The 17,665-nt window shown below is 45.0% G+C and overlaps 1 protein-coding gene across 3 annotated transcripts in view; it reads right to left on the reverse strand.

The window, feature by feature from the left end:
* The window catches only part of NRXN3 (neurexin 3), a 1,004,771-nt gene that overhangs the window by 369,272 nt on the left and 617,834 nt on the right, over positions 1–17,665 (reverse strand). For 2 of the 3 annotated variants that reach the window (XM_071557743.1, XM_071557741.1), the window contains exon 1: positions 6,175–6,579. The exons of the other annotated variant lie outside the window; for it this stretch is intronic. In XM_071557743.1, coding sequence (XP_071413844.1) covers positions 6,175–6,418 — 244 coding nt within the window. In that variant the 5' untranslated portion in view covers positions 6,419–6,579. Of the gene's footprint in view, positions 1–6,174; positions 6,580–17,665 lie in introns of those variants that run through there. 3 annotated transcript variants of the gene reach the window in all.

Genomic DNA, 17,665 nt, shown 5'->3' on the forward strand with positions numbered 1-17,665 from the left:
CATTAGATCCTGTCCAGGCTTCAGCATTAGAGCCTGTCCAGGCGTTAAAGCCATAAGGGAAATCACTACCAGAATCTCTGTTCAGAACTTGAAAATGTCTTACTTGTCCTGCAAGAAGAGAAAGAAGCAGGCTGCTCTCTTAAGGTTCTCTGACATCTAAAGCCCAAAAAGACTACTGGGGTTTCATTCATTTCTACGGCTTCCTGCCAGGGATCTCAAAGCACAAAGGTACACCAAGACTGCTCACCTCATCTAGGTGAAAAAATGGTTTTCTTTTCATTTCACAGATGAAGAAAATAAGTCAGAAAGCAATGTCTTGTCAAGGTCATACAACTTATCAGAGCCACTGGTCAACCACATGTCATCTTGTTTGCAGAAGTTACACAGAAGACATGAAAAGCAGCATTTTTTGCCAGTGCAAGTGACCTTTCACAGTTAAAGCCCACTAGGACAATAAATGCCCAAAAAAACCCCCAAAAACACAAAACACAAAAAAACCCCCACAAAGTCAGCCAAGCAGCACAGGACTCTTATCCCGAGCATTTACACAGAGAGTCAGTCTTTGCATGTGGGAAAGGAAAAAACAGAAGGATGGTCATCTTTTGTACTTCCCAGACAAAAGGTATGTTCTTTGCACTTAGAAGCTCCAGCTCTTTATTCAGTTACCTTCTGTATGACAAACCATGGAACTCCCCCACCACCAGCTGGAGACTATTCTGTTCTTGTCAGTATTCCCACGACAGATGACCTAGGTACATTTTCTTCCTTCTAGTGTGAGTGGTGTAATGAATTTGGAGCTTCCAAAAGCACAGTATATAACAATGCAGTGACTATCATGGCATTGTTCAAGCATTTGTTTTCAAGCCATGGCAATAAAAGAGAAGGAAAAAGAAAACAACAAGGAAAACTGGCCAGCATTGTTAAGAAATTCTTACAATTTTAAATGTAGAAATACTATAAAAGGGAACATTCTCATTCTGCAGTATTCTGACTACATAGCTAGTGTCATATAACCCAATATTCTTTACAACTTCAATGCCTATACAAAGCATACAGCAGGATCCTTCATCTGTCTTTGAAATGCAGTCACCTCTGCAGCAGAATGTGGCAGTTGCTCGAAAAGTCAGGGCTGTATTACCCAAAAGCACAAACGATAAAGAAAAGAAACCTCTCCAGTCTAAGTTGCAAAGGAAACATAAGGCAGAAAAAAGCCCTGATCTAATTCTGATTCAGGATTAACATTCTCACTTTTGCAAAATGTGCTATGAGATACTGGGCAAGTGCAAAGTAGCTTTCAGAAAAGAGGTTTTTTTAAACGCATCTTGAGAGACTGTACCTTCAGCAGTACATGTCTGAGCAGTGTTTCAAAGAGCACAGAGACACATATTAAATCAGACTGACAGGGTTCAACAATAACATTAAGTTTCCTATGTTCCAGACCTCATAAGTTCACTGGGATCTCCTTGGAACAAGTACCAGGTGAACAGACTTAAACATCAATTTTGCAGATCAATGCAAACTATTTCAAGTTGGGATCACCTAATACTGTGCACTGAATGAGGATTCAAAGCACCTTATCGGAAACTGTTTCATATAGAAGTATGCAGAGGACAAGTCAAACAGCAACCTCATTTTGAGGGAACAGCCTTTGTATACATCAGATTTTTCCTGTGTTCAACTACTGAAAACTGATTTCTCAGAAGAGGTACAAACTCAGCACAGAGAGAGCAAAGACTTAAGATTACAAGGGACTTGTGAGTTTGGATGCTTAGATTTCTAGATAGCCAGCTTGAGAGATTTAAGCAGATTTTGTTTTCTTTAAAAATAATTAATCATTAATGTCTCTGAGGAAGAGAACATAAACATTCAGGCACTACTGTTTGCCAAAAAATTAGGCTTCAGTGTTGATAGGAGAATAGAGGCAAGGAACAGAAAGTAGAAAGACCTCTAGCTTTTTACCTTTGCAGAACTTAATTGCAACCTTAATTTCAGCTCTGAATAAGTTCATTTTACTGGATCACTGACTGCTCTGTGTAGAGCGACTTTTTTCCCTTTTGTTAAAGCTACCAACTTTTGCTCGAAGTAATCTGATGACGGAAGGTCCTACTTTATACAGGTGAATGGGCAGTGCTAAGGATGGGAAACTAGTTTTCTATTTTAAAGAAAAGGCAGGATTGCAAGAACACACAATCTTGAGATGAGAAACAGGTCACACTGGAGAACATATGTATTATAAAGAGGGTACACTGTTGAAGCTGTGCATGGCAATCTTTGACACAGAATACCTGCCTATTTATGGAAACGTTTTCTTGATTTGTCCAAGCATTCATTCTTATTTGATGATTTTAAAAAAGATATAAGAGAAAGAAATGTTTCACATAAATGACAGAATTGACTGAGGCCTGAAAGTTACACCTATGAGATCTGGTGACTGCTCACTGCCAGTCTTTATGATAGACCTTCAATTTTTGCTGTGACCTGTGCAACAGCCTCAGCAAGCCTAGGCCCTCTGAAGTGAAAACCAAGAGAAACCACCCTGTGCCCACCATTGTTCCCAGAGCTGCCTCTGCACAACAGTACTCTGCAGGCAGGGGCAATCTGCACAAGGCATCACATGTCGCCTCTGTGCATCCCTGCTCCCCATCCATTAAGGAGGGACAGAGAAAAAACAGCTGGAGGAGAAAAAGAGAAACTAAATTAATTAATTCATCAATAAGACAAAACATGCACAAATCTCTTCATTTCATCTGTCAACTAGAAGCATGCATTATTCATCAGCTGAGGCAATAAGGATGTGGAAAGAGGGGCTGTGAAGTCACTGCTCCAGGCACTGGTAAAGCATCTGACCCAGTAGGGTACTAAATAGCTGAGGGGAGGCAGGAGGATTCAGCACATATGGACTTTCAAGAAACACACACCAACTTTGTTCCCTCCTCTGTCCCACATGCCCCTAGTGAAACAAACAGGAATCATGGCTTTCCCTTTCTCTTATTCAGAGATAAAGATTCTGCCAATCTAGGAAGGGGCTCGCCTGGAAAAAAGATTTGTTCTGACTTGCTGAAGTCCCCTGCCTGGACATGCTCACTCGTCTGCTGACAGGGAGGTAAACCTGTTAGAAAGACTTTCTCCTTGAGGTACATGCGTTGTGCCAAGTTTTACATTTGCAGGTTGCAGCTCAACTACTGGAAAATACCAGCTTGGTCATTTCAGAATTAACTCTCATAATATCAGCACTGTAATGCCTGTCAAATCTGGGCTTGGTCCCATTCAAGGAAAGCCAAAAGAAGGTTTTCCACTGATTTTAAAGGAGCACTAAATACAGACTCCAAACAAGTGCTCACTGATTGTGAGACATTTACTTTTCCTCTGTGCTAGATACTAATTTCCTTCTTCAAACAGATTGAAATCCACCGGGATGTGGAAGAAAAAAGGAAAATATGTTTAAATATAAGACTGAGTCTCCCAGTAGTCAGGACTGCAGGGCTGGAAGACAACGCAGCAGGGTGGCCACGATCCTGATCTGATTCCTTTTGAAACCAGTATTATAATGTAGCCACCAAGTAAGGCAAGAGTCAGAATGAATTTTTTATTTCCCTCTAGCAAAAACAAATAATCAAAATCCCAGGAAACACAGGGAGTGCACAGCCTCCCTGGGATCTGACTCCTCAACACTACTACAAATCCAAATTCCAAGGGCCTGTGTTGTGCAACAGTGAAAGAAAGGACAAAACTAAACCATGCATGTGTTTACAAGATCAGCCGTCTTTGTGGTCTCTTCTTCCTCCCTCTCCATCTCTTCTCTCTGTCCATCCCCCCAACCACCTTATTCATGGCCAAAGGGGGTTTTCATGCCAGCTATGCTACATGGCATGATTAGGAAAGGAAAGGAGAAAAAAAAACCACCACAACTCAGACTGACTTATGTACCAGTCCAAGCTTCCTGAGTTCTCTATTTTCCTTGATACTTTTCTGCAATGAGGACACCGAAAAAAAAATTACAGTTTCTCACTGAAGTTGATAACAGCTTTTGCTCATGGCTCTTAAATGAGGCTTTGCTAGATTTGAGGGCAGGTGGAAAAGTCATCAAGGAGAAAAGAACTATCATTTCTTGACCAGGAAACAGACTGTGGAGTCTCCCACAGACTACTGCATGCCTTTTACATCAAAGCCAACCACTATCACATTTTGCAACATCCTTCAGTCCTTTCCTCACTAGTGACCAGAAGCCGGACTTTGCTATATCCCTTCCATCACAGGAGCACTCAGCTACAGAAGCTGTGCTGTTAGAAACCCTTTGGGGCAGGGACTGGTTGATCCCTCATATTTCTCACTTTAGCACAACAGGGACTCTCTCACATGGTCCTCAAGTATAGTTGCAAATAACAGTGCTCCTGCTGCTAGTGATTAATAACCCATAACTGAGTTTCACATGGGTTATGCTTAACAGATGGTCTTGATGTCTGGCATAGCATTGGTTCCCTTCCCATGTGGGTCCTGAATGTTTCTCTTGCATTTTAGGGTGGCTGTGAACTTTGGGGTAGAAGTGGGAGATTGATGGGCTGAAAAGATAGTGTCACTTGTGTCTGCAGAACTGGCTGCGCACCTCCAGCTCAACCCATTTCACCCACTGCCCATTTCAGTCCTCAGTCCTTGCCTCTGCTATTCTGCAGTGCCCTTCTGCATTGCCAGAGTATCAACAACCTGCCTTGCATAGCTCCCTTTCACCCTCTTCCAATGCCCTCTGCCAAAGCACCTCCTGCTAGCGCAGTCCTGCTCTGCTGGTGCTCAGTTGTGACCTGCAGCATCCACCTCCTGGCTTTGTTCCTGAGCCCTTTCCCTCTCCAATGCACCCCAGCTCAGACCTGCAATACTGAGCTCTTTCTACAACTCTGCCCACGTACCTATAGACTTAATTGGAGGTCCAATCATTGCTGTGCCATTTGAACTCTTCAGACTGCTCTGCTGGTCATCTGAGCACTTATCTGTGACACTCCAGGTTTCAGTATCCCTGTAGCCCTGAGGCAGCCCTGCCAGCACATCCTCATAGCGCCTGCTGCAGCCATGTCATGCGGCATTTCAACCAACTGTCCCAGGGCTCTCCTCTCCCTCTCCCTCTCCTTCCAAGTGTTCCTATGCCTCATTTCTGACATTGGCTCTTCTGGTCCTGCACTGATGTGATTCTGCAGCTGAATGCTCCTATGATGGAAGGCCAGACCTGACCCTGACCTGCAGTCCTGCAGGGAAAGGGACATCCCTTGGCCTGGCTGCCTCTCCCAGCTGATGTGGCTGAAAGCAGAAGCTAAGGAACACAGAGAAGGTGGAGATAAGGGAGAGCCCCCATGTCAGCCATGCCTGGACCAACTCCTCTCAAGATGGGCAGACTCAGGAGAGCTAGGCAAGAAGCTGTGCTGGTCCAGCTGTTGAACATTGCTCAGCATTTCAGGGGTAGGATGCTGCCCGGTCCCACTCTCACTCCCCCTTGGCATCCCTCAGACACCGTCTTACTCTTCTCCCTTGCTGCCAGAGTGAAAACCCATTCCTTGTTATTTCCTGCTCCAGAGTTTCCCGGGAAGACACTACCAAGCACCAAGGAAGCCAGGAGCAGGGGTAAGGAGACCTCGCCTTTTCCTTTGCACGCACCGAGCTACTGGTGAACAGAAAGGCTGCGAGCGAGCAGGCAGAGCAGAGCAGCGGCGACGGCAAGCCCCCAGCCCCCGGCCGGCCCTCCCACTGCGAGGAGCCCGTGAAGACGAGGGTGGCCGGCAGGGAAGATGCGCTGCTGCAAGGACCATGTCAGTCGCTACGAGTCAGGGAAGTAGTGATTCCCCGTCGGAGAAGCCCAGGGGCATAGGAGCGGATGCCCCTCCGCCAGCCCGATGTTCGGCGCTGCCGCCTGGCACGGAACGACCAGAACCCGCCCCAGCCCCGCCGGCCCCCACCCTCCGTCCTTCTGGACCGCACCGGCCGGGAAGTTGGCTCTGAAAGAGGCGCGTCCTCAGCCCTAGGCTCTGCTCAGGGAGGGGGCAGGGGAGGAGTGGAGGGTTAATAGGGAGAAATATGAGGGGCTGGAAAGGACCTCCCCTCCCACGGAGCCACAGCCATCGTCCCCGTTCCCCCTCTGCTACTCTAGTTGCTCTGCAAAAAGGTTAGAAAAAAACAAGAGCAGAAACCCACCGTGTCCTCCTCGGAGGGAGACAGGGGAGCGGTAGATAGAGATAGGCACAGAGTGGTGCTTGCTGCCGTGGAAGTGATGCTCATACTGAGCCTGAGAAACAGACGAGGAAGAGGAGGCAGAAGAAGCCACGTTAGAGGAACTCCACACAGAGCTGACGATACATCCCCAAAAGAGGGAGCACATCCACAGGGTCCAGGCAGGGCGGCGTCCCGGGCAAATGCTGGGGTCTATTCTCAGGTGCATGGTCAAGGCACAAGACACCTACAGACGGACAGTCTGAATTCCAGCCAGGAAGACAGAATAACGTTCATGATGCCAGGGGGCCCATGCTAGCAGAGAGGAGAGTTGCTTCCGAGGCTCTAGGGGTGTGCGCGTGTGCTCAAGAGGCAAAGAGACAGTACGTGTGCGAGAGAGAGAGTGAAAGCAGGGAAGGGGAGGGATAGGGGAAGGTTAGTAACCACACAGAGACGAATAAGACGCGCCGTTTCCCAGGGCTGGATCTACTGTGGCAGGAAACCCACGGCCGTACCGAGCCTCCAGGAGCGCGCAGGAAAGCAGCACATGTCCGCGCGAGGGTCCTGTTCAGGTTCCTCCAGGATCACGGGGTCCTTGAGGACTTTTCCCTGCCTGCGATCCCTGTCTCTCACTTTGCTGAGAGGGACTATTAAAAACGAAAAAGAAGAAATAAGCCAGAGACCCCAGGTAATTTTTTTTTTATCCCAATTCCAGGGGGTTTCAGTTGCTTCTTCACTAGCAAGTGTTGCAATGCAGAATTGCTAGGACACGCACACGCGCGCGCACGCACACACACACACGCACACACAGAGATCTGGATTGTTATCCTCCTTCCACCGAGTCCAGGCGACCGAGGGCTCAAGCCGATTAACCCAGCGCAGCCGGCGAGGGCAACGCCAGGTCTCCCGGGCGGGCGGACGGGCGCGAAGCAGCGGCCGTGGCCGGGCGGGCGCGGAGCGAGCGGAGCCGGGGGCGGGCGCGGGCGGCCGGCGCGGCAAGTGCGGGAACTCGAAGGCGCAGGTGAAGCGCAGCCGGGGCGGTGAGGAAGCGGCTCCGCGAATGGGCAAGCCGCATGCAAATGCCCCGGCGCCGGCGAGCCAATGAGGGCGGCGGCAGCGCTCCGCAGGGGGACCGGCCGGCGCCGGGGGGAGGCGGGGCCGGGGCGGCACCGCCCCCGCCATTCATGCGGTCGTGCGGGGGGTCAGCCCGGTGTCGCCGGCACGAGCTGCGGGGCTGCTGCTGGCAGTGGGGTACACCCCGGGCTCCCAACACTGCTCACAGCGGAGTTCCCAGCGCGGGGAAGGGCCTCGCACCACGCCGGGGAACCAGAGCCCAGCGTGCACCCCCGTCCAGCCGCGACCGCGGAGGCTGCCTGTCCCGCGCAGCCCCTGGCAAAAGGCGCCCGCCACGTCCGTGTGAGGACGGGAAGCCCCCGCTTCCCGCGGGCACCTTCTTTCACGCCGCCGTCCCGCTGTGCCTCGGGCGCGGGAGTGGAGCACAGCGGGCACGGCGCCCTCGGGCACGGCATGGGGAGGGATGCGCTGGAGTAACGCGGCCCCCCGTCCCGTCCCAGTGCTTGTCCTGCGGCCGCAGCTATCAGGAGCAAAAGGAGAACCAGGACTGACCTCACCAAACTCCGTGTGGCTCTCACAGATCTTTTTGTTTTTAAATGGTTCTGCGGCAATAAGGCTGAGTCCAAACAGGTGTATGTGCACTTAATCCTCGGCGAGTAAGGGACGGAGCCAGAGTTTGCAGACATAAATTAATAAATAAATGCATTATCTAGTAATTTATTGTCTATCAATTGGAATGGCAAAAATCCCCAGCCACACCGGGGTAGCCAGGCACCAGCAGCGAAGTGAGTCACTCAGAGAGTCAATAAGCAGCTTTGGTAAAGGAGCCAGCCAGCCCCAGGACTCACATTCCACTGCCTCCCTCTCCTTCATTTATTCATACTAACCAAAATAAATTGTGTCTGTAAGTTTTCTTGTTTTCCCTTCTAGATCCATATTTGTAGGTGTGCACACATGCGCCTCTGAAACCTGCTGTTCGACTCACGTATTTCACTAACACAGAGGTGCAATGTTTTTGGTCATTGATCTCAATTCGGTGCAACATGTCAGTAACTTCTAATGATCAGCCCGAGGTACACATCTAATACTTCTAGCTGAGCCTGATATGCTTGTAATTTATTTTCTAGTAACTTATATTATAGTATAAGTGATCTAAATCAGGGGTTAGAGCAGTCAGAAATGCTTTGGTGTTTTGCTGGGTTTAATCAATGATTGTGGAAAGCAAGAATATTACTTTCACATTTATCCAACACCTGGCATCTAAGAATCTCAGAGGGCTTTAAAATCTTTTATTAATTAAGCTATTCAACAGCTTTAGGTATTACTTTGCCATTCTGGAGATAAGCAGACAGAGGCTCAATCATGCAGAGTCAATGAGTGACTAATGGATGTGGGAGCTGAACAGAATAGACACCAAAATTCTCCATCCTAAACAGCACACACTGTTAATATAAACGTTTGCCTGATTTGGTGGCCATTTACTAGCCTTAAAGTGTAAATATTAGCTTTCCTCACAATGGGCCACGTAGCTGGAGACAGGACTGAATTAACCTGTGGTGCAGGTGCCTGCTGGATGGCAGATTCAGGACACAGAGCAGTTTTGTCTGTGCAAGACAAATGTTCCTGGCCCTGAGTTTTATTGAGGAAGCTGAATTTTCTGCCATATATGTGGGAGGATACCCAGAAGGATCCTGCCATTGTGGAGAAAAAGCCCTCTGCTACTACCTGAGAGAAGAGGGGGAATATAACCTTGCATAACACTTTTGAAGGGCTGCCGACGCTTGAGTCGGTACCCTTGAATCCCTTTCCACAGAAGTCCTGATTTTCTCTTAGTCCTCAGTCAAAGTACTTTGAAATATTTATTATGCAGTTAAACTGTGGGGAGCCTGATTTAGGGGAAAGGGGGAAGGACATATATTAAACATCTATCACTGAGTAGCTTATTTGTAAAGTACAGGAAATCTGAATAAGTTTCAGACCCAGCTAGTTATTATCAATGCAGCAAAGCAACAAAGTCTGCCTCCCATCATTTTACTTTCTGTTTTCTCTGGCTACAGCATTACAAAAAGGACAGAATGGGCCACACATTACAGGATCAGTCAAAGGGACTACAGTTCTAAACATTGAGGAGTCAATGCTACTTCTCCAGAAGGCAGTGTTGGAAAATTCATTAATTTCTATGGAAAATAAATGTGATTAAGGACATGTAATTCTAGAAGAAAGAGCAGGGGAACTGCATGGATATACTCCTTTTCCCTTTCCTGCAATTATTTGCCCTGTTGCTGAAAGAGAAGAAAACAGAAGATGTTGTTTGTTGATTAAATTGTGGTAGCTTACTTCAGCTCTTAATTCCCTTTTAACAGTCCAACAGGCGACATCCTCTTCTCCATAGTCAAGCCCCTGTTCATTCTGGCCATCTACCTCTTAGGCTGCTGCAGGAGGCAAAGCCCTCAATGGACAACAAATTAATGAGCTCCAAATCCCTTTACTCAATCTGTCACCACATACAGAGGTATCAGCTTATGTGCAGGGGATGTATAAAGGAGACAAGTACCAGTTCAAACTGTCCTGGGCAGAGACAGAAAATGCCTGGGCAGTCCATGAACAGGAGAAACAGTGAGCTGCTGTGTATTGTCCCTCTGATGGAGAGTTGTCCTGCATTCTGCTTACCAACCTTCCTTCGCTGCAAACCATTGGGTAAACTGCCTTAGGCAAAAATGAGAAAGGCCAAGAAAGCCAAACTGCGGAGTACACCATAAAAACAAATAATAAAAAAATAAAAAAACCTGTGAAGCGAGCTATAAATACATCATAGGATTCTGGTGACACCATAAAGTACTGGAACTTCACTCTGCTTTGCTTTATTAGGTGTTGCTGGATATATTTACTGCTCTGAGGTTCACAGGTGACTCATTTATTTAGCAGCACCACTGCAGCAAGAGGGCAGATTTCAACTGCAGTTCTCCTACCTGGGTGGCAAAGGAAAGTTTATAGTCATAAGTGATGTTTCAACAACATTCCTGCTATCAGATTTACTTCAAAAGAGGCTGGTTTTGTTGCATTCATATTAGCTTAGTTAATGTGGGTAAACATACAGTCTTTCTAAATGCTCTTGTGGCTTCAGAACTGAGATGGATACCTTAAAAGATAATTGTTCCCATTATAAGCTCATCCCTACAGATATGAGAAAAGTGTCTTATTTCTTACATAGCTGTTTCTTTTACTAGAAGAGCAGAGGACCACCACATTCTGCAAAATGAGAAATAATAAAGCATTAGTTTCTGAGTTTTAGAATCCCAGCAAAAGACCCAGTCGGCTTCAAGCCCAGGAAAAGTTTGTACACCGCCTTATTCAAGGGAGAAATATAACTCTCTCTCTGTTTCCTACTAAATCTTAGCTGTTAATTACTTTGATGCATTCAGAAGTGCAAAATCAGTGTTGCTCTAAAATCATACATCTCTCAAACTGGATCCAAAGGGGAAACTCCATTAGCTTTCAGCAATACAGAGGGCCTGCCAGAGAGAGGACATCTCTGCTTTCACCCAACAGGTGCTAACAAGGTACAGTGTTAGCCCATGTCAGCTATAATAAGGTTAAGGGCATAAGGGCAGCTAGAACAGCCTGTCACCCAAAAGCTTTCCCCAGACTGAACTGTTTTTCTCAGGGTTCAAAACAGTTCCATTTTTTTTAATGTACTTTTCCAAGAACAAGAGTGAGAACAGGTTTCACTTATGATGTTAAAATACAGTTTTAAATAAAATAAAACAAACCAGAGAGGATTGCATGTTGTAGAAAGGTTAGGACTGGCACACTGACACCTTTGTCTTTCGCAATGTTCCTCAAATACTGCTGAGAATAGCAGTGACCAATAATCTGGTAAGTTCCTCAGCACTGCCAGCAGAATTCACTGCTCTGAGACTAGTCCCTGGTGCCCCACTGTCCTTGTCATCACTGCTTCTCTGCAGGCAGCCTCAAGAGGCAGAACCCAGCAGCACCAAAGAATTATCGGTGTTTGCTCATCCAAAGCGAAAGGGAAGGGTTGCTCCAGGACAGGGCTGAAAACCACACACACAGCTGCTGCTATGCAGTACTTTTTCTGTGTATAACCAACTCACTGCAGTCTCTGTAGTTCTCAGTTTTATTCTGTATCTTTGGGAGGGGGAGACACACCAAACAAGGAAACAAAAAAGCCAAAAAAGCCACCTATTCTCAGGGCTTCTGTGCTTTTCTTTAGCAACAAAAAGTCCAGTTACCTACAAAAGTTGACACGTATGCTTCACATGTTACCAGTACAAAAGGGCAGATCTTACTCTCTTTTCCACTCAGCTCCACAGATTGCCACAAGCAACTAATATAGAAGCTTTGGAGCCTAGTTCTCATTTATGTCAGGGCGAGTAAATTCAACAGAGCCAGTAGACTGACATCAATGAAGGGAGATCTGACCCTTGATGTTCATTTGTGAGACAAGAAATGCAAGATGATTACAACCAGTTAGCCTGGGCTAGCAGTAAGATAGCCAAAAGCAACAGTAACCACTGAGACACAAATTCTATTCTATCAAGAATCCAATTTAAGGGACAAAAATCTCGTAAAGTTTGAACTTTTCTGACACACCCGGAGTCCTATATTGGTGGAAACAAGAAAAGCAAGTGAGCAGGCACACAAATGCAGTAATATATCTCGTTTTGATAAGCATTAATCCCTTTTAATTGGGAAAGAGGCAATGTCAGGATTTGCTAGTGCAAACTGACAATAACATGTTAGAATTGCCCCTATTTGCTAGATAATCCACTGTATCTCAGCATAATGCAAACTAACAAGCTGAGAGTCCCTTCCCTGGAGAGCTCACAGATTTGCTGGAAAGGCATGAGCCAACATATGTCAGAACAGCTTTATGAGAAAACAGTACCTTTTTTTGGCCAAAGTCTGCTAGTCTGTGAACCTAAGAGAATGGAAAGGCTTATATACTAGCAACAGTGGCTTCACACAGGAGTGTTTAGTCCAACTGCTTTCATCCCTGAGCTTGAGAGTTCTCATTCACTCCTTCATCCTTGGAAATCCTCCTTCACTGAATGTGCTGCAGATATACCCGTGACTACCTGCACAGGACACCAGCAACCATTGGCTCTCCTGAAGCTGCCTTAGAAATTAGGACAAGATCCATCTCACACTTCCAACCTCCTACTAGATCAGTAATTGTGAATGGGCTTTGTGTTAACTAAAGGATGCCCAGATTTAGTTTACTTCAATCAACATGAGGAGGCTCTGTTACTCAAGTCTCCCCTTTTGTCTCACTAGCCGTTTAGTCCCTGCCCCTGGGGTACTTTATCAAAGTGGGTTAAGCAGGCTCTGCTCACAGGCAGACTCTTGTCTCACATGAGAAAACTGATTCTGTGTGTGGCTGCACAGCTTCTTCCTCCAGGAAGGCTGGAACTGCATCTATCTTTTTTACTCTCAATACAAGCTGGGCTCAACTGCAGCTGCTCGAAGCTTGTGAGGCAGAGAAACAGATCCTGCTTCCACCTCTTGTATCACTTTAGGCAATGTGAATTTTTATCAAATGTTTGTTAAGACTGAGAAAGATTAGAGAAACCAGAACGCTGGCCAAGTTTTAAAAAAATCAGGGTTGCCCACTGCTTGACCTCAGATAATTACTGAATCACCAATGAAGGAAAAGAGCCCAACAGTTTAATGTTCTGATGTTTCTGCCACAGAATTCACACTTCTGTACCTCTGCTACCTGTGTTTTACTAAGGATACCAGTGTAGAATGGCAGTGACCTTCAGTGTGTGCTGAGAACTGATTTCCACCATTTGTAACAGCCCCCACTTACAACTCTGCAATTAGCCTGATTTTATGTTGAGCCAAATTCACTTCTAGCATAATTCCTAGCGACTGATACTATGGAGGCAAGTAGCTACTATGTTTAGGGAAACAAAATGATATATATACCTTGCTCTCCCTATGTTTGATATCAGTGTTGGTAAGCCTAGGGGGAAGGTGAACAGCCTGTTTCCAGCCTGGGTGCAAGCCTTGCCTGGGATAACACATGGCTGCAGTCCTTTGCCTTCAGTGATCCCCACAGCAGCAAGAGGTTTAGATGCACCAGCAGATCACAGAGGACATGTTGCCTACTGTAATTTTGCCTGTACCTTTGTTACAGATCTAGATTTAGATCTCCAGCTCTGTCATTCCAGCACCTCATACATTAGTGCTAAATATTAGCACTGCAGCAGTAACATTTAAGTCATGGATTCTTAGTGATGAAGGAAACAGCTGGGAAACTATTTTTTAAGGCTTCTGAATTCTAAAATTTAAATACCACCTGAAAGGCTGAAGTAGAAAGAGACAAAGAATAGACAGAGTTAAAATATCTGCTGACATAAATAGGGAACTATTTTAATTTTACCCATGAAAGCAAAAAGACTTTTATTTTCCTTTTGCACACAAAGAAATCTTGTCTGACACAGAAAAGAAAACCTGGAAAAACTGTTGGTTTTGCTCCTTTAAACTGACTTCTGTGCTAATGAAAAGCGAGCTCTCTAATACACACTGTGCACAGGCTCCCCTCTGCTTCTCTTCTCTCTTACATCTATCATCTTGCCTGGCTTTTGCCTTTAATCACCTGTTCAACTCACAGCAAAAACTGCCAGGTGACTGTTGTTTGCTGTGGTCACTCGACCACTGGGGAAAAAAAAAAAGAAAGAAAAGCAAAGAAAGATATAGGCAGAAAATTTTTCAATGACACAAGTGTCTCACCACCAGACAAAGAGCAAAGTGATTCCAGCGGCCAAGCCTACTTGCGTGGGAGCTGCTGGTAGGTGTAATTTCCTAAGATATATACCTTGTCAGTGTGTGTAGCATGAAGAGAAAAAGAAGGTCAGAGCAGCCAAAGCTAAAACTTGGAAGGACAAAAGAAGACACTGGGGGTAACAGTTCTTCTGTTTTTAACCCTGAAAGAGCTCATGCTGCATGGTCTCTGTCAAAGCAACCTTCTGGCTAATGCACAACAAACAGTATGCCTGTAAGATGTCCTTCTCCTCATCCAAGTGAGACAGCCATTTCTACATGTGGTGCCTGTGCTACACCACCTGCACAAGATGGTACACAGTATACAGTCCAGTTGCTCTCAACCACAGTAGAGATGAAGTTTTCCCCTCCAAGTAATTAGGCTCATAATAGACAAGATACCAGATACCTTAAGAGATAATCTAGTCCATCTCTCTCCACCAATGCACTACAAATTTTACCTACAACACTTTCACTCTTGATGATGATGTCACAATTTCATTGATGAAGAATCAATGCTTTGAAAGCAATATATACCACTGTTCAACTTTATCAACAGAATTACTTTTTTCCGTTCTCACAACTCTGCTATAGTCAAAGAAGTTGTTTGTGACACCTATAAATTACAAATGCATTAATTAGGATATGATTTATATATATAATATATATACAATTAATATTTGTTTTCCTTGTGCCCAGATATAAATATCCTAAAATATTGTAACTAACAGCAGTATATAATATATTGCAGCACTGTGATGATATATACAAGCATTTCACTAAGTATGTGAGGAATATGACCATCAAACAAGCAAACACGATATAGTTAGTTGCTCCCAAGAGTAACAAAAAGTTGCAGCAAAGGACAAGATAAGCATAAGGGATGCAAACACACAGGGCATCCTGCTAAACACACAAGAAGGGGAAAAAAGAACGAGAAACAGGACTGTTTGCAGATGAAGATCCCATTTTTGGGAGACTGTAAATAGCAATAAAGAATCAAGTAGGAAATGGGAAACTGTATATGAAAGACAGCAAGCCAGCATCACTTTCAACTTCTCTCATCCTTCTCTCCTCATCTCTTCTATTTCTGCAGTTAAAACCATCAAGGACTGTAGCTGTTAGCGCTTACTAGAGAATCAGCTCTGTGGCACTGTATGGTCACAGTCAATGTAGGACATAAATGTTAAAGAATAAGTTTCATATACAAAGCAATAATTAAGAATTAACCATGAATTGAGAATTAACCATTAGCATAAAGCGTGTTGCTGCTTAATGAGTTCAGTAAAGTTTTGTTTTAAAGTTTAAAACTGTTCTGATTTACCAGTGTTATAAACATTCCCTTTCTAGCAATCTGTAACTCCCCAACAGCATATACACACATATTTTCAGTAGCAATATTGCAGTCTATTATCTCTTGCCCTATCACAGAAGAAAGATTATTTCCTTCCTCTTTACAGATACCATTTACATATTTGAAGACTTCTGCTATGTCACTCCTCCCTAGATAAGGACATTTGCTATATTGTTCCTTAGAGATCTATGGGGTTTAGACTGTGCTCATTATTGCTGGTTTCCTAGAGACTTTTTCCAAATATTTGCATTTTTCTTGAAGTGTCGTGCCCCAGTCTGGATGCAGTCCTTCAGATGAAGTCTCATAAGCACTGCGTACACAAGAACAATTATTTCATGTATCTTATTGATGATACTCCTGTTTACATTACTTGTAAGATGCTTGCCCCTCTTGTATAGAAGGAGAACTTGTATTAGCACCCTGCCAGCTACTTCCAGTTTTACATTCTATTACGTGAAATATATGGCTAAGCCCTGGTTCAAGGGTTCCCAGGCCTTTTGCACTGAGATTTTTAAAAAGTCTGGCAACTTTCAGAAAATCCAGCTTAGGTCACTGTAGTGTTTCACTGGGATGAGTAGTTGTACAGCACAACTACCTGTTGTCTGCTGATATATTTAACAATACCAAGGACAGGCCCTGGATTCAAGGCATACAACACACCCACACACACAAAAAAAATCAAACTGATGGAAACAGAATATACTCCAGGCCCATTTGCAGCAACTGATCAGAGATCTTACTGGGATACTTGGTGTCCAGCAGAGAAGCTCAATAACACCACAATAGTGAGAATGAATATAAGGAGCATGAACTGCTTTAAAAACACCTCTCTGCTTGTGAAGCACTTCCCTCTCCTATCATTCCCCATGGTCCCAAACTCCACTCACACAAGCTCCTCCAACACTGCAGGTCTCCTGAGGCACCAGTACTTTCCTTGTCTTGCCAAATCCTCCAATTCATCTGTGAATCAGAGTATTTGAACTAGTCACAAGGGTGCAAAAAGTCTGCTTCCTCAAACCAAACACTTCACTTTACCCAGCACCCTTGTCTTTGAGCAAAATGGGAGGGAATTCATGTAGAGGGAGTCACCCAGCAGCAACAAAATCTCACTGGAGCTGCAAATGCTACCACCAGAGCAAGTGCAGTTATCAGGAGTACAAGGGCTTTAAGCACCAGACAGCAGTGAAAACTGGGACATGGAAACAAAGAAGGGAAAGGAGTAGCACAGACCATCACTGAGAGGCTTTATACAACAGATAAGGCATAAACTGCTACCAGTGTGGATGTACTGTCTCCTTCAACTCATTGTAAAATGCCAAGGAGAAAGCTAATGGTAGAGATGCGTGAATTAAGTTTAAAGTAGTTAGATGCATACAAACACAAGTGCATGCACACATGTGCACACATGTTTCTGCCTCTCTCTCTCTCCTCTGCAGCCTCTTTATCTCTTCATCAGACCATTAGCCAGGAACAACTACAGAAGAAACTGAAAAAAAGAAAACAGGGAAATGCCTGCATAACCCATAGAGATACCTCACTTGAAGAATCATACTTTTTCTGTTCTTCCTTGTGAACTTTGGGTAGGTCATACAAAAGCCATCTGCACCCTGCACTGATTCATCCCTTAAGTCACTTTTTAAGTTATAACTAGGTCTGCATAGTTTTAACTAGATGCCGTGTTTCTCCTTCCTCTTCTTTTTATCAGTCACCAAAAATGAGCACTCAGGATAACAACACACAATCTGTCATTGACCTGTCCAGGGTGCTGGCCGAATTATGGTGGTTACTGTGAGGGTGAAAGAAATGTGAGTGGTCTTCAGGATGACTAACTGTGAGTCATTTTGTTGCTATCTTCATCTCTGCATCTCTTTCTTTTGATCTCCTCCTGCACAGAAATCTGAAGGTAGCTATTCTGTGACAGCCCAAGATAGCAAAAAACCCCCGAAGAGACAGAAAGCAGTATGTGATCAACAGAATAAACAGATATACAGGTGCTCTGTATAACACCTTGTCTTGCTACTTATAGCACCTCTTCAGATGCTACTTACCCACTACCAGCCCCTACACTAGATGTTATAATCAGAAATGTAGGAGCAGGCAGATAAAAAGAGGGTATCTGATATTCCTGGCTACCTCAAAAAGTGTTTGTTTTACAAGCAGCAGAACTACAGAAATGAGTAGGAAATGAGCCTTTATGTTTCCCCCTTGTCATGCCATGTGTGCCCTCCCCTGTTCACCATTAAGTCACCATATGACCCC

The sequence above is a fragment of the Pithys albifrons genome, chromosome 6, assembly GCF_047495875.1.
Source record: "Pithys albifrons albifrons isolate INPA30051 chromosome 6, PitAlb_v1, whole genome shotgun sequence".
Taxonomy (NCBI): Eukaryota; Metazoa; Chordata; class Aves; order Passeriformes; family Thamnophilidae; genus Pithys; species Pithys albifrons.